The 22602-nt window shown below is 40.2% G+C and overlaps 2 protein-coding genes across 4 annotated transcripts in view; one reads left to right on the forward strand and one right to left on the reverse strand.

Annotated features, from left to right (window-relative positions):
* The window catches only part of GPSM2 (G protein signaling modulator 2), a 25498-nt gene extending 14126 nt beyond the window's left edge, over nucleotides 1–11372 (forward strand). The window contains exons 3-15 of one of the 3 annotated variants that reach the window (XM_082765609.1): nucleotides 959–1180; nucleotides 2258–2393; nucleotides 2824–2966; nucleotides 3461–3584; nucleotides 3864–3979; nucleotides 4613–4768; nucleotides 5584–5692; nucleotides 6101–6230; nucleotides 6829–6899; nucleotides 8112–8288; nucleotides 9069–9231; nucleotides 9351–9568; nucleotides 10781–11370. In XM_082765609.1, the coding sequence (XP_082621735.1) occupies nucleotides 959–1180; nucleotides 2258–2393; nucleotides 2824–2966; nucleotides 3461–3584; nucleotides 3864–3979; nucleotides 4613–4768; nucleotides 5584–5692; nucleotides 6101–6230; nucleotides 6829–6899; nucleotides 8112–8288; nucleotides 9069–9231; nucleotides 9351–9568; nucleotides 10781–10945 (1930 nt within the window). In that variant the 3' untranslated portion in view covers nucleotides 10946–11370. Of the gene's footprint in view, nucleotides 1–958; nucleotides 1181–2257; nucleotides 2394–2823; nucleotides 2967–3460; nucleotides 3585–3863; nucleotides 3980–4612; nucleotides 4769–5583; nucleotides 5693–6100; nucleotides 6231–6828; nucleotides 6900–8111; nucleotides 8289–9068; nucleotides 9232–9350; nucleotides 9569–10780 lie in introns of all 3 variants that reach the window. The other 2 variants (XM_082765610.1, XM_082765611.1) reach the window with 2 other exon arrangements.
* CLCC1 (chloride channel CLIC like 1) lies at nucleotides 9074–21885 on the reverse strand. Its single transcript, XM_082765612.1, has 11 exons — nucleotides 21680–21885; nucleotides 19959–20054; nucleotides 19022–19129; nucleotides 17856–18077; nucleotides 16616–16756; nucleotides 16073–16166; nucleotides 14900–14997; nucleotides 14674–14820; nucleotides 13798–14088; nucleotides 12984–13233; nucleotides 9074–9213 (listed from the first exon to the last, which is right to left on the reverse strand). The coding sequence occupies exons 1-10, from the start codon at nucleotides 21830–21832 to the stop codon at nucleotides 13003–13005; spliced, it is 1581 nt and encodes a 526-aa protein (XP_082621738.1). The 5' UTR covers nucleotides 21833–21885; the 3' UTR covers nucleotides 9074–9213; nucleotides 12984–13002.
* Nucleotides 21886–22602: the final 717 nt, after the last annotated feature.

The following is a 22602-nucleotide window of genomic DNA, read 5'->3' on the forward strand; positions in this document are numbered from 1 at the left end:
TTTTCTATAAGAGCTTCTTTATTCATTGTTCAACATGTAATTTGCAAATTAACTAGTACCTTCTTCTTGCAGCATTTTATACCTGTATGATCACACAGTTATTTGCTGATAATAATCAAAAATATTCCAATGGCTTCTGAAATTATTGCTGCTCAGTTAACTAACTGGAATTGATGTGCATTTTGTTAATTAAGTCTACTTTTTTCTTCACACTGTGAGAATTTTTCTAACAGTGACACTAGGAAATGAAGTGCCAAGTAGTGCTTAGCTACATAGGAAACAGCTTGAGGAAAAGTAGTCATCTTTGATACACAGGAATATTGAACTTGGAAGATTTTTGTTCTTTGTTTTTAAGACATTTTGCACGTAACTGTGTTATCTTCCTAAAAATCAATTCCACTTTTTTTGGGAAGGAAGAGGTGGAAAGCAGCAAGCAATTGCCTTTTGCTGTAAATACTGCCACATCCATTTGCACCTATGTTTTGCTGTTACAACGCTTATTTTGTTGATTGTTCTGCATCCATAAGCCTACTGATAAAAAGCTAATACTACACAACATTTGTCAAAATCAGTATTTGCCAGTAGTCGCAGCAGCCTGGGCGGTAAATACTCTGCATTTTAGAACCTACAGGTGCTGCTATGTATGGATGAAGCAGACTTTGGATTTTCCCCCCCAGACATAAAAAATTAAATATAAATATATAGTTGAAGCCACTTGTTCTACTGTTATGTAGAACAAATATTTGCTTATCACTACTGAAGTGCCAAGTTAGATTTCAGCCTTCGCTTCATAGCACCATTGATGTTAGAGTGTCAAGCTCATTGCTTGTACTGTGGTGCTGCCTTCCTGTCCTGAACAAATAGAGAGCCTTGGAGTAAAATACATCTCTTCAGAACATTATTGGACAGAGTAGTGCATGCAGAATAACAGTTTTCCCTTTTTACTTAAATTGTGCAGGATGGAGGCTTCCTGCCTAGAGCTGGCTTTGGAAGGTGAGCGCCTGTGTAAAGCAGGAGACTGCCGAGCTGGTGTGTCTTTCTTTGAAGCAGCTGTTCAAGTGGGAACTGAAGATTTAAAAACACTCAGTGCTATTTACAGCCAGCTGGGCAATGCCTATTTCTACTTGCATGAATATGCGAAGGCCTTGGAATACCATCACCATGATTTAACTCTTGCAAGGTAATCTTCTGGCTTTAACCATGTTCTCTGTTTGATCCTGTTCTTGTGGAGATGAGCAGTTGGCTGTTGCTTTGCCTACCAAAGCCTGCTGTTAACAGTAGATAATGAGCGAAGGAGGTGAGGGCAGAGGGCTGGGGAGTCAGGGAGGTAACTCGATTGCCCTTTAACCTGGGAGCACCGTAATCCTGGTACTAACTGAGGCCTCACCGGGTTGTGGGTAATTAAGTAGCTTCTTTAAATCCGCCCTTTCCTGTTTTTAAAATTCAGTCTTTCTGGCCGTCTTAATAGACAGAGCGCATTCATGGTTCTCTGTGTAAAACTCACAGTATAATCCTGTGAGGTCTAAACCTACTGTGCATTTCATACACTATTTATGCATCTGACTTTTAATTAGTATGGATCCAATAAAAGACACAATCACCTAATGTAGAATCTAACCACAGTTTAGGCAAAAATCTATTCTCCCCACCCCCTTTATCTGTTCAAATACTGTAAGCAGAGAGGTACCTAAACTCACTAAGCATCCTTGCGGGAACCCCTTTTTTTCTGTTGTGTTTTTCCCCAAGTATCCGAGACTCAGTGGCTCAAGTGCCCTTCTTCTGCCTTAAGCGTGTTTAGAAGCTAGAAATGTAATGTTTCCTCTGAGCTTTCTGGGAGACTGGCAGGTCTGATACATCATGTAAGAATGATAGTCAAGTTAAATGCAGAAACAGCTAAAACTATTTGTATAAATTTGTATTTGTATTTTTATAAAACTATTTGTAATCCTGGAACAGTCTTTCTGCATAATCATTAAGTATCCATGTTCTCTTCCTAGGAGAAGTGATGCCTTTTTTCTTTTTTGATTTACAGTAGGTAGATCAATACCGCACAAACAGCACCAACAAAACCAAATGTTTCTGTAACCACAGAGTGAGCTGTATTTATGTGAATGCATTTTAGATATAAAATGAACTGAATACACACACAATTTTAATTTCTTTCAGTAAATTCTTTGAATTGTCTGCCATGCATTGATCATGTCCTTGGTTTCAAATTGCACACTGTTAACTGGGTGCTTTTCTGCTGCAATTTTAGGACAATTGGAGACCTACTGGGAGAAGCTAAAGCTAGTGGGAATCTGGGCAATACCTTAAAGGTACTTGGGAATTTTGAAGAAGCTATTGTTTGTTGTCAAAGACATCTGGATATTTCCAGAGAACTTAATGATAAGGTAAGAATTGCTTAGGAATCTTTAAATGAACTCCGAACAAATAGTGGTGAACCTTGTTGTATTGGTAATGAGTGTGCCACCTTTCAGGGGGAATTAAATATTGCATATTCAAATATTCCTTCCTGACTATATGAATGTCAGGTGGCTGTTTGCACCTAGAAGTCTACAGTATCCAGATTCCCAAATATTTTTTAAGTTTAGTTTTTAATGATAATTGGCCTCAACAGTTATTATGTATCTTACACCTCAGAAGGGAATAATGCGCAAAACAATTTGATTGAGGAATGTGACCGGGTGGGAGTAATTTGGGCAATGAGAGCGTGTGTTGACAAGTAGCTACCAAACCTCTTCTCCCTTCTGTGGCTTGTTCTAATTGCTGTTGTGACACAAGTCTTTGAGGCGTCCTTTTAATACCTTGTTTTTGCTTTAGGTTGGAGAAGCTAGAGCACTGTATAATCTGGGGAATGTTTATCACTCTAAAGGGAAAAATGTAGCTTGTGCTGGGACTTACGATCCAGGGGAACTTCCAGATGATGTGAAAAATGCTTTACAAAAAGCTGCAGATTATTATGAGTAAGTAGCAGTTTTAAATGTTCGTGATTGAGAGGATATGATTGGTCATCTGGCTTGTTAAAATATTGAGGTTTGTGGTATCATGAACTAATGCACCTGTGATTTCCCCCCCCCCCCCCTTTAAACTGGAGAGTACGTTATTTTTTGTCAAGCTGCCATTTTCAGCACACCTCTTACTAGCTGGCACGTTCTTTCTCTGTTAGAATTCAGCGTAACTCTTAGAACCAGGCTGAGACGTGTTCTGCATCTCACATAGCTGCTTCATTAGAAATGAGTGTGCCAGCGTAAGAATGCAGTTAAGTTGGATATCTCAAATATTTCCTACTAAGTGGAAAACTTGTGTTGCATAAGGGCTATTAAAATAGGACAAGGTAGAATAATGTACTTTATTTAAATGGGAAAAAGATTTTTTTGTTTAAGTGATTATGAGAAGAACGTAACTTAAAAGTCACTAGTCTTGCTCTTGTCCTCCCTTCCCCCTTCCCCCAAAACAGAGAGAACCTGACGATAGTAACAGAGCTGGGTGATAGAGCAGCACAAGGACGTGCCTTTGGAAATCTGGGAAACACACACTACCTTCTGGGCAACTTCAGGAGTGCAGTTTTAGCTCATGAACAGGTACTGCAATGTGCTAGTAAACAATTTTGTTTGTTCTGTAAAATATCACCGGTTGCTACAGATTTTATGTACATGCAGGTTTTTGGATATTGTCACAAGCTTTTTAATGCAAGCTTTAGATCTTAAGGGCACAGCCTCAAGTCCAGGCTGTTCTTTTCAAGCATTGTTGGTCTGAAGAACAGATAGGGTGGGAAATCAATGAACACGTGTTTTTGTATGCAAATGTACACTATGAAGCACAAAATGGAGTAATTAATGCAATTCTTTCCCATTTTTAAGCGTCTCCTAATTGCAAAAGAATTTGGTGATAGATCAGCGGAAAGAAGAGCATACAGCAATCTTGGAAATGCCCATATATTCCTGGGAGAATTTGAAACTGCTTCTGAATACTACAAGTTAGTTGACTGCTTATAAATATAGTTTATACCTCTTCTTGTCCAGTTAATTTCTGTTGCGCCTAGTACTTCAGCTCACTGTAGAACAGCCATCTCTTCGAAATATACTTAGGAAAGAGCTGCATTTGTTTAAAAAAAAAAAAAAAAAAAAAAGGCAACAAAAACCTACTAACCAACCACCCAACATTTTTCCCTACTTAACTATTCAGGTTCTTTTAGGGGAGCTAATCTTTCGATGTTTTGTTACTTTAAATATATTCTTCTCAGCACTGTAGATATCTTTTTGTTGAGACACATTTATTCAGCTTTATTCTAGAAACAAGCATTCCTGTCTTAGCAAGTTCTGGAATGATCTGAGTAAGTGTAGTACACTGGAGATGGGTACCTGGCCTAGGTACGCTCATTAGCTGGGGTTGGTGGTGCGTATCAACATGGTTTTACACATTTAGTCCATGGTTGTAATCAAGATGGATTCTTCTTCTTAAGATTTTGCAAGATGGTAGTTTGTTAGCAGCTAATTTACAAGTTGTCCTAATTTGTTTAACTTGTGCAACTGATTTTTAGTTGTGCAAATACACTTTTCAAAACTTTAGTGATTTTTTTGAGGTAATTGACTTTTGTTTTTTTTTTCAGGAGGACATTACAGCTGGCTCGACAGCTTAAAGATAGAGCTGTGGAAGCACAGGCCTGCTACAGCCTTGGAAACACATACACTTTGCTTCAGGACTATGAAAAAGCAATTGATTATCACTTGAAACACCTTGTGATTGCTCAGGAATTAAATGATAAGTAAGTCCTAAGAGATTGTTTTATGTATATGACACTTAAACTGAATCCTGTTACCTCTAACTCCGCTGCCGTTGTTCTATAAATGACATCTGAATTAATGTGAATTCCCTACAACTTGTTTTCAAATGGAGAGAAAAACTGCTCGTGAAAGGATTGTGGCTAATGAATGTGAGATGAAAGGGAGATTCATGAATGGATGTCTCTGAACCTTCTTATGTTGGTATCATCTTTGTAAAGTTAGCATTTTTTCCCATGATTTGATCACAATAATTTTGCGTACCTTCATCAGAATACATCTTCTACTTTTCCACAAATGAAGAAAATAGTAAGGGGTGGGGAAGGGAGAATAATCCAGTAGTAAATAATGCTTATTTTAAAATAAGTACTATAATGACTTCTGTAGCTTTTTTGTAATATTGGGGACAGTGTACAGTTACTTTTTTTTTTTTTAAAAAACAACTCATAAATGTACTTTTTCTAGTTCAGGAAGCAAAATTTGTGAAAAACAATAAAGTATGCAATCTGAGGCAAAGTAAGGAGGTTATAAAATGTTCCATGCCTCTAAAACTGAAAATAGTGACTTAATTGTTTGCTGTAAATTTAAAAATTCAAATTTTGATGAGATTTGTTTGTATTTATGCTTATGCCAGATCAGTCCTTTAATTACAATACTTAGTGTGGTGGTGGTGGTGGAATGGTTTCTGAAGATAGTCTTAGTTGTTCCTGGCACAGTAATCTGGCAATATCACGCACACCCGACCCCTAGTGTTCAGCGAGTATTAGGAGACAGCCTTGAGCATGTTTCTCTTCTGCAGAATCGGTGAAGGAAGAGCGTGCTGGAGTTTAGGGAACGCGTACACGGCTCTGGGAAATCATGACCAGGCTATGCATTTTGCTGAGAGGCACCTGGAGATTTCACGAGAGGTATGATGCTCACGCTTACATACACTGCTTGCCTGGTTTTTGCTCTCACGTAACGCAGGGATGGTACAGAGGTTGTGTCTGTACATGTGATTGTGAGAATGGAAAGGATATTGGATAATTTCTGAGATAGTTTATTCAAAGTTATGTCAGCCGTACGTCACTGCAGTTGCATCCTTAGTTCTAGTGTCACCTCCAGTAACCAGCATGGGATCCAAGTTATTAGCCTAGCAGAGGTTATTTTAGGCTTTGGTTTGAACCTTTTAGTTTTTGTGTACTTCATGAAAAAGGTGGTCTAAGTTTTCAGTGAGGAAAACCTTTTACTCCCAGAAGTCTGGGAGGACAGTGTTTGTATTTACATGTGTATATATTTCTTTACAGTAACAACTGCTTATTTTATTTGGTTTGCAGGTGGGAGATAAAAGTGGAGAACTCACTGCTAGACTTAATCTCTCAGATCTTCAAATGGTTCTTGGATTAAGCTACAGCACAAACAACTCCATGATGTCAGAAAGCCACGTGGTAGATAACAATTTGCATGGTATGTGCTTTTTTCCGAATGCTTTCTAACAGTAAACTTCAACACGAATCTGTTATTTGCACTGTTTTCTGACTATAGGTGCTTTATATTTTTTTCCCCACCAGCAAAAAAAAAAAAAAAAACTAGTTGTTTTTGCAGTACCTCCTCACCTCCTGCTTTTTTGATGGGTTTATGTTGTGAATCACAGCTTGATGCCTCACCTTCAGTTTCTAATTGTTCCTGGGTTTTGTGTTTGGATTTTTTTTCCCTTTTTTTTTTTAACGTGGGAGATTTGTCTAATACCTGCAAAATTATGTCTTTTTTTCTTCCAATTCTTCAATTTCTTCTTTTTGGAACACGGGGTTAGAGTTAAAGCTGGTTCATTTGATGTTCCTGATTGAATCTAAGGTCCTTGGCTCTTCTCTGTGTCCCATGAAAGCAGCTTACATACCTGAGATTGGTGTGGTTTTAAAGGCTGCTTTTACTAGTGATTATTTATTCTGTGCTGAGTTCTGCAACTTGCTTTATCTTGGATATTTGATGAAAACTGCCACAGCTTTGAAGGTGACACAATAAGTCTTAATGATAACAAGATAAACTTCTTTTTTCTTTCTTGAAGGTACCAGACCCAGAGTAGGACGCCGTCACAGCATGGAGAACATGGAACTTATGAAATTAACACCAGAAAAGGTTGGCAATTTTATTCTTTTTGTTCTGCTGCTGAGACAGCGACAAAATCTATAGGCTTCTGTAAGGGTTTAATAATCAAAATTATCAATGTAGTGCGCATCAAAGGAATTCCTTTCATCTCCTTTTAAAAAGTGTTTTGAGGTTGGTGCAGAAAGTGACTCAGTGTAAAACGCCAAAGTTTTAGCTCAGCTGCTCTAAACAGTTTTCCTTTGGCTGCAATCAATTTACTTAACATACACATAGTGTGTTTCACTAATAAATACACTAAAATGCTTAATGTGGAGTCTTATTAGCAACTAGTAACACAGTATTGCAGCTTATTTCTTATAAAGGTTTTTTTTTCCTCAAGATCCTTATGCGGTAGGTTCCAAAAACTCTTTCCATAAATGCCTTTGATATATAGAACGTATGGCACTAGCACTATGGTTTGGCTGCACAAGGATACCAGCTGCTTGGAGGTGGAATGTGTGCTGATCTTTAATAAGCTTTAGAAGTCATTTCATCGGGGTAGGCAGTATTGCTGAAAGATTTGTGATTGTGTTCACACTTTCTGATCTAGGATCAAGATTAAAGGTTTTCTTTTTTTTGTGTAGATATTATAGAAGTTTGTTAATTCTGGATGAATTTATCATTTTATAGATAAAATATTTATTTTAAGAGAATTTAGGGGAATTCTCTTTTATGAAAACGCTTTCAGGTTGACAAAGCTATCCATTCTGCTACTCACTGAAATTAGATAGACAGCTATTCCTGTTTACTCTTGTGCTCGCATTTTTCTCTCTCTTCCTCTCCAATCTTCAGTGGGAGTTCTGTGCATATGAAGGACTATACAGAAAGCTGATTAAATATCTAGGTTTGTTTTGCACTTACGCTTTGTAAGAGTTATTATGATAAGAATGTCATGTTTTGAGTTGACATGAACTACAGCTCCTGCACTGCAGTCAGCAAGGAAAATTTCAGGAAGTTTGCTTAAAGGCACCACTTGACCATATTTCGGTCAGTAACAGTACTAACCTGCCTCAGGTAACGAGGTATCAATAATCACACGTCAAGTAAATAGAACTAAAAACTAACTTTTTACTTCCTAGTGGTTGGATAAAATAAATATTGTAAAACGTTTCATTTTGGGGAGGAAAAGAAGACCTGAGTAAGAGGTAACCGTACGTGATCAAAATTAGGTGGCTTAGTTTCATGAGTCTTCCTTTTTTTTAGGTTCAGAACTGGAACAGTGAGATTCTTGCTAAACAGAAACCACTCGTTGCCAAACCTTCAGCAAAACTGCATTTTGTAAATCGCCTAAAAGGCAAAAAGTACAAAACCAGCACCGCCTCCAAAGTTTTGCAGGATGCCAGTAATTCTATTGATCATCGTCTCCCCAACTCTCAGAGGGTAGGTTCGGAGAGCTGTGGAGATGACAGCCTTTACTTATCTCAGTTTGTCCAAAATTATGAAAAACACATTCCTGCAGATGTCCATTTCACTTTTACATGTTTAAACACTGATGGGAGAATCTGGCACTCTACGTTTGTCTCCTGGGTGGTGACAGCTTTAAGCTTTTTCTACTGTTGGAAGTTTTTTTCCTGGGGGATTTTCTCAAGTTACAGGTCAGCTTGCACATACGTTTTATGTCTAGAGTTTCTCCCAAACCCTGCTTTTCCTAACTTACAAAAAAAAGTAGCTTTTCTGATTCAAATAGAGGAAGATATTTGGTGTATTTTCTAGGTTATTGCACTCTTCACAAAAATCAGTTTAAGAAAAAAAAAGTCATTTGGTCTTGGTAAGAGAAGAGAGCTTTTGACCACAGACCTGAGGAGCAAATGGATATTGCTCATTGCTGTTTTTTGTCTTCTCTTTCATGGGCATTTATTTGGGTTGTTGGTTGATTAATGGCTGAAGAGGAATAACTCCATTTGTACTGATAACAGCACTATTTTGTAATGTTTTGGAGAACAAAATGTTTCTAATAGATTTACCTTCCAGAAGTGTTTGCCATATTATTAAAATTTCTTATTAGGCTAAATCTCTGTCTATAGAAATGGGTGACTAAAAAAAATTAGCTTACTGGATTTCAGTTATCAAACACATAACTGGAATGAAACTGCCACGCAGCTGTCCTGGGTTTAGGTACTTCTGAGTTCAAAGTACCTCTGTTTTTTCTCTCCTCTCCAGAGAAACAGTCGAGAGACGATGGCAGATGAAGGGTTCTTTGATCTGCTGAGTCGATTCCAGAGTAACAGGATGGATGATCAGAGATGCTACTTCCAGGAGAAGAACAGATTCTCAGCTGCTTCAGTAGCAACATCCTCTACTCCACCTAAAACAATGAGAAAATGTAAGTTTTAAAAACAAAACCTGTAGCTTTCAGTTCCTGTCGAATGACATCCTAAAACTGTATTTGAATGGAAGGGTGCTTGCTTCTGGGCTCATTTGGTTTTGTTCTTCCTCCCCCAGCCTTTTCTACTTCTGTAGTCTCACCCCACACGGATGAATTTCTGGACTTACTTGCCAGCTCCCAGAGCCGCCGCCTAGACGACCAGCGCGCTAGCTTCAGTAACCTGCCCGGCCTTCGTCTTAACCAGCACAACAGCCAGTCAGTCCTGGGGCACTTGATGGCAAGTAACAACAGAGAGCTGGATGATGACTTCTTTGATATATTGATAAAATGCCAGGTAAGAGTCTGAGTCTTTCGGGGTTTGATTGTGCATCCTAAATATTTAGTGTCGTCAATTAAGTCTCTGTGCTTCTCATGTGTTTTAAGATACAAATGGATTTGGTGGGTAAGAAAGTAAATACATGCACATATGTACATAAATATACACACATACATGTATTATTTTATATATATAAAATATATATTTATATAATCTGATGAAATACCTATTTTAGCAACTTGTCTATTTACTTTTTTTTTGAGTCAAGCAAAAAATCTAGAAATTAGTATGATAAATTTTGTCTCTTTTTTTTGTCTCTTTACATGCACTATATGTAGCAAATATGTAATATGCCTGGACTGTGCTCAGTCTGAAAAGAATAGAAAACTTCAGTCTTGTCATCCAGTACTGATGTTACTGCTTTATGCACAAAAGCACAAAAGAGTTGCTTATTTTAAGACTTTTATCTCAAAGTCAACTCTATTCAAGGACATGGTTGCAGTCCACAGCCGGAGCTTGTAAAATCTGACCAGGAGCTGGCAGCTGTGTGAAATGAACACAGAAACAAGCTCAGGCATTTCATGCAAACTGCTCTGTAACATCAATACAATTAAATCTCAGTCTGATGAGTCTGAAGGAAAACTCTATTATTGCTTATCCAAATCTTACTACAGTGTAGCTATTTTTATTCCCTGTATAGTGGAAGGAAGGAAGTCAGTTGTAAAATCCTTACTTTTGTAATAGAAGCGCTAAGGGTAGCAACCCTAGCCTAAAGAGCAATGCTGGTATGTCAGAAATAACCATGTTTTTGGTCATATGAGACTAGATCTAATAGAAATAACACTGAAATTCTTCCGGCAAAAGACAGTTGAACCATGTTCTGCAACAGGAACAAGAATTAAATTGGCGGTTTTATTTTCTGATACAGTTGGAGGCACCATTTTTCTACACTTGTAATTTTACATTAGTAACTTCATTTGAGAATGGTTAAGGCCTAGTTAGCTACTTGCACCAAAGCTTAACTAACTGTTAAATCCATGAATAGCTTTAACTCTGGGAAAACAGAAACTTACTTTTAATGATTTTTCACTCATATTGTTCACTTATCGATATATACGGGGGGGGGGGAGGGAGGGGAGGAAGAGAGACAGTGAGAGAGAGAGAGAGAGAGAGTATATGTGTATATATATTCCTGTAAATATGCAGCTTTATTGCCTGGTCTGTCTGCAGGGCTCCAGACTGGATGATCAAAGATGTGCTCCTCCATCATCTGCAAAAGGACCAACTGTACCAGATGAGGACTTTTTCAGCCTGATTCTGCGATCACAAGCTAAGAGAATGGATGAGCAAAGAGTCCACTTACCCTCTGCTATAAAAGGACCAAGTTCTAGCTGAGGAAATTAACAGGCTCGTACTGTACACTAGCATCTTAGGAATCAATTATATTTGTTGGAAAACATAAATGCCTTTTTACAAAAGACTTTAATTAGTAGTTTTGTCTCCTTTCTAATAATTTTTGTATAATAGCAGCATCATGCTTGTGACCAGTAGTTGGAGTTGCCACTGTTCCTTATATTGGCAGCTACTTTTAGCAGTGTCTGAGATACTGATTACTGTATCTCCCTCTTAACTGCTCTAGTTGATGAACATTAACATCATTTTTTTGCTGTCATCAAGGTATTCTCAGTGCTGATGTGTGGACTCTCCCACATCTAGTGTTAAGACCTAAGTGTATATGTTCTTTTTAAAGAAAACTTGATTTTTTTTTCTGATTTGTACCTCCCTGGAAAACTGTCCCATTTTCTTTTATAATTTTTTTAAAAAATAAAAGTAATTGTGAAATAGCTTGAGTACGTAGTCTGTCTTTTCTTCTTCCAAACTTTCTGCAGTCATGATTATTTAAAAAAGAAAAAAGTATTTCAAAACCTAGTTTTACTCCTCTTTGAAACAAAAACATTATTTTAAAAATATGCTGGGTTTATTTGGGCAGTATTTAGTTAACTTAAATATAAAACTACACTGTACAATGTGTACTACTACACTGTACTGCACTACTACAATGTAGGAAACAATCAGAAGACTATTTTAAAGATATATCTAAGTATATTTATATATTATTTAGTATATATTTATAATAGTACATTTATTTACCAGCTATCAATGCTGTTCTACAGATTGTGGTACATTTCCACCACCACTGGTGTTCTACAGGGATGGGAGGTATTTGGCAGGGGCTACCACAGACATCAGGTCATTCCTCCTCTAAATCAATTTTTAGCATTACAAACAACAAACGTACGTGTGCTGCTTATTACTTGACCTGAACTACTTCTCCTGAAAAGACCACGTGCTGTGCTGGGGCTTTCTTGAGAGAAGCTGGTCTAAGTGTTAGTGCTCACCCGTGCTGGACACCTGTGCTGCCCTGGAGTAGTACAGGGCTCTGGAGAACCCCGAGGTCTCTGTGCTGTCTTAAGTGCATGACTTCAGTTAAAAGTCATTGATTTAATGGCTAAGGTGGCAAAATGCTTATTTTGGTTATTTATGAATGAAGTGTTCTCCATTTTTAATTCAAGTATTATATCCATGGAGAAGAATTGACCGTTACTTTTAGCATCAGAATAAAATGGCATTTTAAGACTAATGGAAGTAGACTTAACTGTTGAAAGTTTTACAGACCTGCTCTCGTAGTTTTTTTAAGCCCTGAGAAATCGACCTCTACTGAAACAAAAACTTTTCTTTTCTTCTAAGGAGAAATGCCAGAACATTGCTCCACAATCAGGTGTACCATCATTTTAGTGAGCTCATCTTTGGTACATGTGCTTTAGTGCTTTATTCCTCGTTCAGCTTTGAACATCCCTAAAACAAACTGATACAACATCAGTTTCTCACACTTCTGCCCTTGATTTCAAGATGTCCCAGAACTGAGCTGATGAATAGCAATTCTATCTACTGAAAACTGGTTTTAAAGAATAAAAACGAGAGTGGGGTTTCCTGAGACTTCTATTTCAGCTGCAATTAGTCTTACATGAATTATGTGACTATCAGCAACTTCCTTCAGGCTGTTTTCCAGTTACCTGATTAGGGTTATGTTTGCTAATCACAGAGTATCGGTGATTTCCTACCACAGACTATCTACTTTTACTTGAAACTTGTGCCACAAACTTGATTTCAAACAATGCCAGCCACCTGCACAGAGCTGTTCTCTTGGCTACTTAATGTTGTATTATCCTTCTTAAAAGCAGATTGATTTCCAGTTGCAGTAGTACGTACACCATCACCACTTTTCACCCCTGCCTCACAGCTATGCTGACCACTGCTCTGACCAACACTGAGTTCTCATCAGCTTACTGAGCCCTCATCTAGAACTAAAACATTTCAGAGCTAGAGCAGAGCTACTTCAGTATGGGACAATTAAAGATTAGACAGAACTTACAGCAGATGTTGCGGGTTCCTCACTCTCCTCCTTCCTGTGAGTCGCACGTGCTGCTCTTTTTCTTCTCTTCAAGTGGCCCCCCTGTAGAACTTGTTTCTTCTAGGTTTTTATTGGGATCGCATTTTTCTCCAGTCTCTTGCTCTGCTTTGCCTGTCTGTTGTTTCTGCTGTTCCCGTGCATGTTCTTCGGTAACAGTTGTAGCTGGGGCAGTTTCTACTCTACAGACTTCAGACTCAGTGTGCAATCTCTTCTGTAAAAATTAATAATAAGCTATTAATCAACCAACCCAAACTGATGGTGGCCATTCCTTCAAGTGCCTCTCAGTTCAAGGGCAGAACTCCCCCAGATCTCCTAACTTTTAAGTACAATTGACTGGTGTCTTGGTATCTTTTTTTTTTTTTTTCCCCTTAGGGAAACAGCACATGGAAATAAGCACAATCTAGAGTACAAATCTGTTTAAAATTTCCTGTAATTCAAAGGAAAGTCCATTGGGCTGTTTTCCCCTTACACAAGTAATCTGTATTCCTGAGGCTGACATAAATACTGTCAAACAGTTATAAGTACACAAGATCTCTCAAAACAAGGGAAGTCTCTACTACCACATATTTTCATTCAGTGTGTTCCTGACAGAGTTAACCATCACACAGTATTTTTCCAGAGCAAAATATGCCCAAAACAACCTATACCACATGGTTCTATAGGGGAGCACAGGTACCTCTCCTCACAAGGCTTGGGTAAGCCTGTTGTTTAACCACGTTCTAGCACACGGCACAGAAATCTAGCAAACTGAATCCCAGCTCAGAGACTAACATACACCAGGGTCTGTTTTTTGAGACTCTTCTACTTGCGTGTCTGGCTCACTGCTCGCATGCAGCATGTCAGGGCTTCTGCTGCCATTTCCAGGTCTCAGCTGAGCATCTCCTCTGTCGTAAGGTCCTCTATAAACATACGCAATCTGTGAATAGCAGCCATCCGATGCACTCCTGTCATATCGCCCAAAGTCTATTTTCTCCTGTTGACTGTCAGGTGGAGGAAGTGTCTTCCTCTGAGAAGATGTGAAATATCTTATCACAGGCACGGATGAACCTGCACCATAGCAGAAAGCCTGCAGGTGGGAAAACAGAAACAGAACTGCAAACATTTGCAACCTACAGGTTCCATACAGAATTCAGAGTCACAAACCTGAAAAGCACAAAGAAAAGTGTGGATGACCAGAATGGCTGTGATAAAATTCAAGCTCTCTGCAGTCTGACCACACTGCAGCAGCTGCCAGGTTGTAACCTGTCCTTGGTGCTAGAAGGAAGGTGCTGAAGGCTCTACCTCAATGTGTTATGTACAAAATGCCAATTAGGTGCATCACTGTGATACTTAAGAAAAGGGAATATAATTTCAAATAAACTGTCAGAGTCTAGAATTGTAAGCAGTTTAATGCTATTTTATCCTACTTGTGTAATGGGAAAGTGATGCAATTTCAATACAAACTGAAGTTATTTTAATAGCTAAACCAGCTGTACTTATAAAGAGTACAGTCTAGAAAAAAATCCCTTGTAGAAATAATTTCATCTGTGCTAGGAAATCTGTTTATCAGTACAAATAAGCAATAATTAATAACATAATGATACTTAAGTATAAATAAGTTTAGTATATAAAAATAAATGTGAGCTTTGAAATATAAGAAAGGCATACAAACCAGGACACCCAGAGCCATTATAATTAGCACTGGGATCTGCAGGATCAGTGGTATCTCCTTCATAAGCGCCTTGATGAATTCTCCAATGCCTTGTCCCACGTGCTTCAAAGGCTCAGTTACAAAGTTGGTGAAAGTAATAGCCAATGCCTAGAGAAACACAACCCCAAAATGATGTTGTTGCTGCTGACAAACAAATATACGCAGTCTGTCTGGGTCTGGCACGTACCTTTGTTGGTGGAACCAGCAGAACAGGATTCACTAGTAGTGTTTCATAGTACTTCTGGCAGGGATCATCCTGAAACGTCCACTTACTTCTGAGCCATTCTGTAGTCAAAGCAGAGACACATTTTTACTACTTTTTAAAAAACGCATTTTATGACATCGTTATAATACAGAAAGCAGCATTTCAACTTCTAATGGAAATCTTCTAGATATGGTTCAAAGCCCAGATTTATTTTTTAACAATCTGAGATTAGCTTGGCCATGTAGCTTATCCAGTCACAGGGATGCAGAGAAGGAAGGAAAGAGAAGAAACAAAGTTTTTCCCATGTTTAGTCAAGAAAGTTCTCTTTACTGGAAGAATTTAGAGTCTAGAAGTCACAGAAGAAGGAGCAGCATGGCCTCTGGAAACACTTGTTATCTGGCACATTTTGTCCATAGGCACTGGAACAGAAGTAATGTTGCGTGTTTCCACTTACCTGCCAGGCTGCAAGTATGCAGAAGAATGTTTGTGCACCTGGTACATTTCAAGAGAGCATCTTAGATCTAACCCGAAAGTCTTACTCCTTAATTTATGACACCAGTGTTTGTTTCTGTAGTTTGAATTCAGTGTAGTCATACCAAAAACCATCGAAATTTGACATAAAGTAATCACAGCCACTACGTTCCAAGCAAAGACCACAAAAGACACTCATTAAGAGTTGCTATACTTAATCTACCTGCGACACCACTGAATAACAAAGAATGGCTATCAAAAAAATCAGCCATCTCTGTATAATAATGAAAGTAGAGTTGCAAGATTGAATTTCCAAACTCTGTTGTATTCACATGCCTGAAAGATGGGAAAAAAAATCTTTGATTCTGCCGTTCCATCTTTGATGACCTGCACTGAACGGCACAGGGGGTGGGGGAGCTGGTGAAACACTCATGGGCCAAGTTTTAAAGGAAAAGAAGTAACCCCAGGACAGGACCTAAGAACATTTTTGCCATTGGTTCTCCTTCAAAGGCCTAGCAAGGAAAGTCTTGTGAAATGGAAAAATGGTAAAACCACATAATCATGTATTGCTCAAGAACATTCAGTGTACTTACAATTTATGAAGAAATTAGAGTATTTGGGGCACAATTACTGAGTATTTTGTGATCTTAAAAACTATCACAAAACAATTAAACAAATATTTACCAATAAGGCTGTCCTTCCAGTTCAATTTCTCAGCACAGACGTTATCAAACTGCTCCATTTTGGCAATTTCTGCTTGGTGCTGCGCGAAGGCCAGCTGCAGGAGAATCAGAAATATTTGTAAAAAATAAAGAGAGAGATGCCATCATCTGTAAAAACTTTTAAGATTCATTGCACATCTGAAAAAGCAACGTTCCACAAGCCAAACCCCGTTTGAAGTTTCTTTGCAGGGACAAAACTAGTTTGAAAAGCACTGACTGCTCCCACCACAGATCTTCTTGCTGCCAGCAGCACAACCCTTGGGACAGTCCACAAGAGCTTTGCAGCCCCCGGGGCCGAGACCCATCCCCACAGCGTGCACAGGCCGGGTGCAGGGCACCCAGACCCCAAACCCCGCTCTGCAGCGGGCAGCACAGAGCCACCTGCGCAGAACAAAACACAGCCTTTCATCCCTTCTTTCATTTTGCAGTCAACTAAATAACCTTAACTCCCTCACAACTGTCAGGTTTTAAGCCTAAAAGCCATTTAGGTTTCAAAGCAACTTACTTTATATAAGTAAAACCAGTTCCATGCAAAACTGATGAGAAAACTTATTAATACAATACGTTTCAGCTGAACAAACAAATGAATACGTGTCCACAGCTCCGTAGCTATTAAAATCACAACGCAGACTAAGCACAAGAGCATCTGAAAGAGAAGATAGGAAAGAATTGTGATCCAAATTTTCCAAGCTTACAATCAGGACATCTGAAAAAACTGTCAGCTTTCATTTTTACCAGCATCATTTACACAGAAGCAGTTAGGAAACTTCTTGTTTTCATAGCACATCTGTTGCAGCACAAAGCAGAAAAGCATCATGGTATTACAAGCAGTCATTCCTATCACAGCCTTATGTTTCCATTGCTCTTTTTTTCCTTATATTTTGTTATTTCTTCCTTATGACATGTATCACATTACCTATCATAAGTTAAAATTACAAAATGGATACAATCCAACACAAGTGTTGAAGTGCATGCTATGAACCACAGAACCACTGCAGCCGACTGCCGCAGTTAAGAGGCCTGGTTATGGTTTAAGTACCAGCAGCAGGACTTCGGGGAAGCACTCTGCAGCCTTTTTCCATCTGAGGACTCCTGAGAGCAAAGTTACGATGTGGACCACTTGCTTTTTTATTTGTCTTCTATGAACTACCTAAAAACTAGACAAGCTTATTCTCAGTTCAACATTTTCTAATTCCATTTAGAGAATATGACGTTTTCACAGAGTCACAATCTCCTCTCCAACACTAGACAATTTTTTTCTACTCAATTCACAACTCTAACCTATAAAATCTAAGACATCAAATATATATTGTTTCAACAGAAAATTATTCCAGCTCCTGCAGGAGCCAACAGCTACAGCATCTATTTGAACAAGAGGCAAACCTGGAAAATGAGCAACTTGTGCATTCTAAATGTGATGAGAAACTAGTCTAAGGAATCACACAACACAGATATAAAAAGCAAGAAAAAAATGCATACCATAAAAAAAAAGCAATTCTAAAAAAAGAAAAGCAAACCATGAAGGAAAAAAAAAAAGTTTAGTTCTTACTTTAACTGACTATATCACCTCTACCTTCAGCAGCCAAGAAGCCAGAGTGACTCACTGTACATATGATGGAAGGAGCTGATTTTCACGTGGAGTGAAAATGACTGTATTATCATTGGCTAGACTTGCACAAAGGAACTGGAGAAAACAGTAATTAAAATATGTATATATATATATATCACCTTCCTTCTTCTCTTACCACAAACATATTATATAAATCAATTCCAAAAGTGTCTTCAAAGTTCCAATGCCAAGCTTTACTATCATGGTGCTTAAAATTGATCAGAATATCACTAAGGGCATCATCCACAGCCCCTGACTGCCACGTTTCCTCGTTGAGAAACTTGAGGATTTCCAAATGTGTCTGTTTTGTAAGGATGATCTCAGCATCATAATGCACACGGTCCATGTCTTCCTCAGGCTGAGTTAAAAGCAAAGCAAAATGATGGTCAGAAGTCGTCTATTGGGAAATACATGGATATATGAAAAACTGTATCACTATGCCAAATCCTGATTACAGACCCTCGTCCTATGCCAGCCCCTTTTTGTGGTAGTCTGCAGGATGAAGACATGGGGTAGGGAGCCCACTATAGCTCTACGATCCTTCTGTTCATTCACCTCACCCCTATAAATCATGAGCTCAACTGTTTTGTTCTCTTTCAATTCTACTGCAAAAAACTAAAAACAATGAAGCGTTATTAAAATTTTACCATTGCTTCTCATTAATAGCTATTAATGACTAATGCACTGTGTGTGCCACCGAACTCGATCATGCCTGAGTAATACAGATAGAAGCTATTAAGCATGGAAATAAGAAATTTTACATTGTTAAATAGAATGTTCTTTTTAAAAATATTAATTTTGCTAATTGCTAAAAATGTATCCTTCTACCTCTGAACAGAAAAGAAAGTATTTCCAAAGACAATGTAATGAATAAAGTAACAAGGTGATTCTTATACGCCGACTCCAGAAGCTACTACTCCTACATGGGTAACGTGGTAAGTCTAAAACAAAGGCATAAAAACAATGAACAAACGAGATCGGGCTCTCTTCAGTTTAACAGCCATGGACATGAACTGGAGGAGGTATTACTGTAGCTGCACCCCAGCAACCGATACTTGGATACACATTCTGATTTCACAATCTTCCCTCAGATGCTTTACAGATAAAATGGCAACTGAACAAACACTGGTAACTCTAACAGCAATACCGGATGCACATTCTTGTATCATCTTTTTCTTTAAATTAAAATGAAGGGAACTGAATTGTAAAGTATGAGAGAATAATCAATCAATACTTATTAACTGTGAAAAACAAAGGAAATGGTAATATGAATTCATTTTAAAGCAATATTCAAATACTTACAAGGCCAAGTTTTCCAGCCTCATTTAGAATCTTATTCAAGTACCGCTTAAAAATATAAAAGCTCCGGCTTTCCCGGGATTTGGCATTCCTCTTCTCGCATTCTGCGATCTACAATGTAAAGATGCTTTCACTCGTTTGTTGCTCAAACCAGCTCATTTGTAAGAGATAAAAAAACACCACAAAAACACATTACACCCACAGTTAATGGAAGCGCATTAGTTTGGCAATAATCCCATGATTAAATCCCCATTTAAAAATCATATGCAGTTGTACAGTGTAAGTTTCCATTCTGCTGCTGTTTTCCATGGCTTTGGCCAAGTAGGAGGGGTTTCAGCTCTGGTGATAGCATGATTTGAATACCAACCTCAGTAAGACGAGAAAAACTTAAGATCTGGATCTCCTTAATTTTTAAGTTCCTATCCAAACATACCAAGTCAAGCAGTATTAAAATTACATTTCACACTGGGTCTCCAAACGGATGAGGGAAGCAGGTCTTGGTAGCTACACAGCAGGACTGCATCCTTCTGAGCTCAGGGGAAGCGCACTCCTTACACCCACAGCCCACCCCTTAAAATCTTACGGAACTGAACAGCTCGAACAGGTCAGGTACTCTGGCTATTGGCAGCACGGAGTAACACCACCACCACCATGGTTAAACTGTCAGCACCAAACAGCACACAACTCCTCCTGACTTCTGTTACAGCTCAGAACGTTTTAGGGAACAGGCCTTGGTAGGCTGAGCAGCAATTTGGAGTTAAGGTCAAATCACTTTTAGTTTTTCCTCTAAAGTTACACGAAGAAGTTCCCCCTATATAATCCATGATCTCTCTCAAACCGTGCAGCAATTCACCTGCTCTATGCTATCCGCTGCCTCTGCAACTGTCAGAAAGCACAAACTAGAAAAGATCAGAAAACATTCTGAAGCTCCACCACAAACCTTCTGTTGCAAGGAATCCACTTCCCTGAAGCAGCTTGGTAACTTTTCAGTGTTGACTGTATCCGCTGTCTTATCCTCAGAGTCATAATAGTTTACCTAAAATTACAAAAGAAGAACAATTTGTCAATATGCCACGTTACACTCTTATGGTCAGCTCACTTTAAAAAAAGCAAAGGGGCTAAAACAGTGTCAGCCTTTTCTGCATGTACTCCCTCAGCTATATTCGCTGCCTCTCTGCTGTTGTTTTAGGCTCCATCCAGAGTGACAATTGCTTTATGCTTATCTAAATGCATGCTGCCATCAAAAGGAGAGGTTGTGCCCTTTCCTCCCCCACCTGCCCTTTCCCCTCCTCTGAGTGTTGGTGACCACATGAGCCCACAGAGCACCAGATTAGATATCTGACCGGCTAAAAACTGACTCAGCAAGCACACACCATTTTCAGCCAGATGAAATTCCCGGCCTGGCTGGCCATGCAGCCCGACTGGAAGCAAACACCAAGCACGTTCCTTGTTGCATGCTCTAACCTTCCTGTTCCCCTTCGCCCTGGAACAACATCCCACGTTCTCTGGCTACTGCCCAGCTGCAGTCTTAGCAGTGCTTCTTCTCCACGACTTGGTATGCACCTTGAGGAAAGTCTCCAAAAGGAAGCAAAATGTCACAGAATTAAGTGACCTCACGAGAACACATCACCCGATAGGAAGTTTTGTTTCAGCTGCAGAGCCTGCCTAAAACCTCTCACCGTACAGCAGAAAACTAAAATCTTCCTGTAGAGCAGAAAATAAATTATTGAAGGATTATTCCAAAGCAGTCATATTTCTCCCTTTTTCATGGGAGACAATAGGAGAACTCCGAATATTTCTGATAAAAGTAGAAGCAGTTGGGCAGCGAAGTTAAAGACTCCAAAGCTTGCTGCTGAACTTCACAAATGCTGACAACTACCAGCTGCACCTGAGGTCGGCGCAGGCTGAGGGGGAACTCTGTGGAGATGAATAACGTAGTCTGCATTTTTTAAGCTCCATAAAACTAACTTCTGAACCATTAAAATAACATTACTCAAGACTGCAAAGCCAAATGTTAAAACTGAAGGACGGCAAGATCAGGGGTGCCTGTACAACCACCCGTGGCTTACAGCGCCTTGTGTGCACATGTACCGTAGGCAAATAATATGCATCTCACGATCCATACACACAGCCCCCGACGCAGGACAGCCGAGTGCAGTTCCCTGTCTCACAGTTACCTGTTCATGGCTCACCGTCTCCAGGCTCACGGCCGTGCGGTACCAGCCCCTCTGATCCCCTTCCACAGATCCCAGTGCCCAGCGCTACAAAACTTCACACAGCTTACAAAGCATTGGAAGGCTTTACTCCTGTATTACTGGGGAACCAGGTAATCCAGGCCAAATGTGACCACTAACTTCGGATCTTCCAACTGTTACCGACTAAACCCTTGGAGATGTTCAGCCCTTACCTCAGAGGCCACCAGGAGCTGCTGAGCCCCGGACTCTCAGCGAAGCGGCTGCAGAGCCGCCGCCCGCCATGGAGGATATAACTTCACAAGGTGATACAAGCATAATTCTATTATTTATAATTATATATTACTATACGTTTTATCTCTTATTATAAACAGCGCCTACTGTTCTGTCACACAACCCTGCCAAACCCCACAGCCCCGGGGCAATCTCTCCGCGGCTGCCGCAGCCCCCAGCTCACCCCTCCCCGCACCTTGTAGGGCCTCCTCATGGCCCCGGCGGCCGCGTCGTAGTTGATCATGTCGGTGGGGTCGATCCACTCCTCGTCGGGCCCCGCGGCGGCTCGGGGCAGCAGCGCGGCGCACAGCAGCAGGGCCGGCAGCAGCGCGGGGCCGCCGCGCCTCATGGCGCCCGCACCGCACCGCGCCCCGGCCCCGGGCCCCAGCCCCCAGCCGCAGGCCGCGCTCCTCGCCCGGCTCCCGGCAGCGCCCCCGGCCCCCGGCCCGCCCCGCTCCGCCTCAGCGCGGCCCTCGCGAGGCGCTGCGGCCCCGGTGCCGCCTCCTCCGCGGGCCCGGCCCCGCCCCGAGGCCCGGCCGCGGCCCTAAGGCCCCGGGCGGCGCTGCCCGCGCCATGGCGGCGGCCCCTGAGGGGGGGAGCGGCGCCGGCTGCGCTGCCAAACGGGGCCCCCCCCCGGGTATAAGGAGGCTAAAAACCAAGTACGGCCACACGAGGCTGGGTGGCAGAGGATGGAGAAATTCTTACTGATTGTCGAATGCAGGGGTTTTAGCCCAAACTGCCATTTTTCTTTGTCATCTGCCGTTGCAGGCATAGATAGAGGAAGAAAGATTCCCCTTTCTTTCTTGTTTGGCTGCAGAACACCCAAGCAATAAACACAGGAGCTCTCTGCCCTATTAACAATTTGGCTTCACAACAAAAGCCAAGCACACATAACAATGCCAAGACACACTGTTGTAACACCCACGCAGGAAAGGTGGCATTCAACACAAGGTGCTACTTAATAACAGCCTGTCAGCTATGTCCACAAATAGGCACACAGCCCGAGGCATAGAGTAGTTTGATTAAGGCCCTAATGCTAAGGAAAACATGACTTCTACATATCAAATTACCAAACTCTTACCTCTGCCATACTATTACTTACCACACTGCAAAGTGAGA

This window comes from Aythya marila (genome assembly GCF_965140915.1).
Source record: "Aythya marila genome assembly, chromosome: 8".
Lineage (NCBI taxonomy): Eukaryota > Metazoa > Chordata > Aves > Anseriformes > Anatidae > Aythya > Aythya marila.

What these genes read in the sequence shown, in the direction of transcription:
- CLCC1 (XM_082765612.1), bottom strand. Translation starts at nt 21,832, where the DNA reads ATGAGGCGCGGCGGCCCCGCGCTGCTGCCGGCCCTGCTGCTGTGCGCC. An exon ending in AGGCTGGAAAACTTGGCCTT is followed by an intron (nt 18,078 to 19,021) that starts GTAAGTATTTGA and finishes CTTTTAACTCAG; the next exon opens with CCTGAGGAAGACATGGACCG. An exon ending in ATTTATATAATATGTTTGTG is followed by an intron (nt 16,757 to 17,855) that starts GTAAGAGAAGAA and finishes CTTCTCTTTCAG; the next exon opens with ATGCTCTTGTGCTTAGTCTG.